The sequence below is a fragment of the Eurypyga helias genome, unplaced genomic scaffold (genome assembly GCF_000690775.1).
Source record: "Eurypyga helias isolate BGI_N326 unplaced genomic scaffold, ASM69077v1 scaffold37956, whole genome shotgun sequence".
Classification (NCBI taxonomy): Eukaryota; Metazoa; Chordata; class Aves; order Eurypygiformes; family Eurypygidae; genus Eurypyga; species Eurypyga helias.
In genome coordinates, this window is record NW_010256637.1 from 1 (window position 1) to 217 (window position 217).

At 69.6% G+C, this 217-nt stretch overlaps 1 protein-coding gene across 1 annotated transcript in view; it reads left to right on the forward strand.

Annotated features, from left to right (window-relative positions):
• The first annotated feature begins 2 nt into the window (after window positions 1-2).
• SLC18A3 (solute carrier family 18 (vesicular acetylcholine transporter), member 3) overlaps window positions 3-217 on the forward strand; it is an 816-nt gene continuing 601 nt past the window's right edge. The window contains exon 1 of the mRNA XM_010153736.1: window positions 3-217. This exon is cut by the window's right edge and continues 601 nt beyond it. Within this exon, the coding sequence (XP_010152038.1) occupies window positions 3-217 (215 nt within the window).

Genomic DNA, 217 nt, shown 5'->3' on the forward strand with positions numbered 1-217 from the left:
ACATGCCCGTCGGCACCCCCATCCACCGCCTCATGGCCGACCCCTACATCGCCGTGGTGGCCGGCGCCCTGGCCACCTGCAACATCCCCCTGGCCTTCCTGGAGCCCACCATCGCCAACTGGATGAAGGAGTCCATGGGGGCCAGCGAGTGGGAGGTGGGCCTCACCTGGCTGCCCGCCTTCTTCCCCCACGTGCTGGGCGTCTACGTCACCGTCCG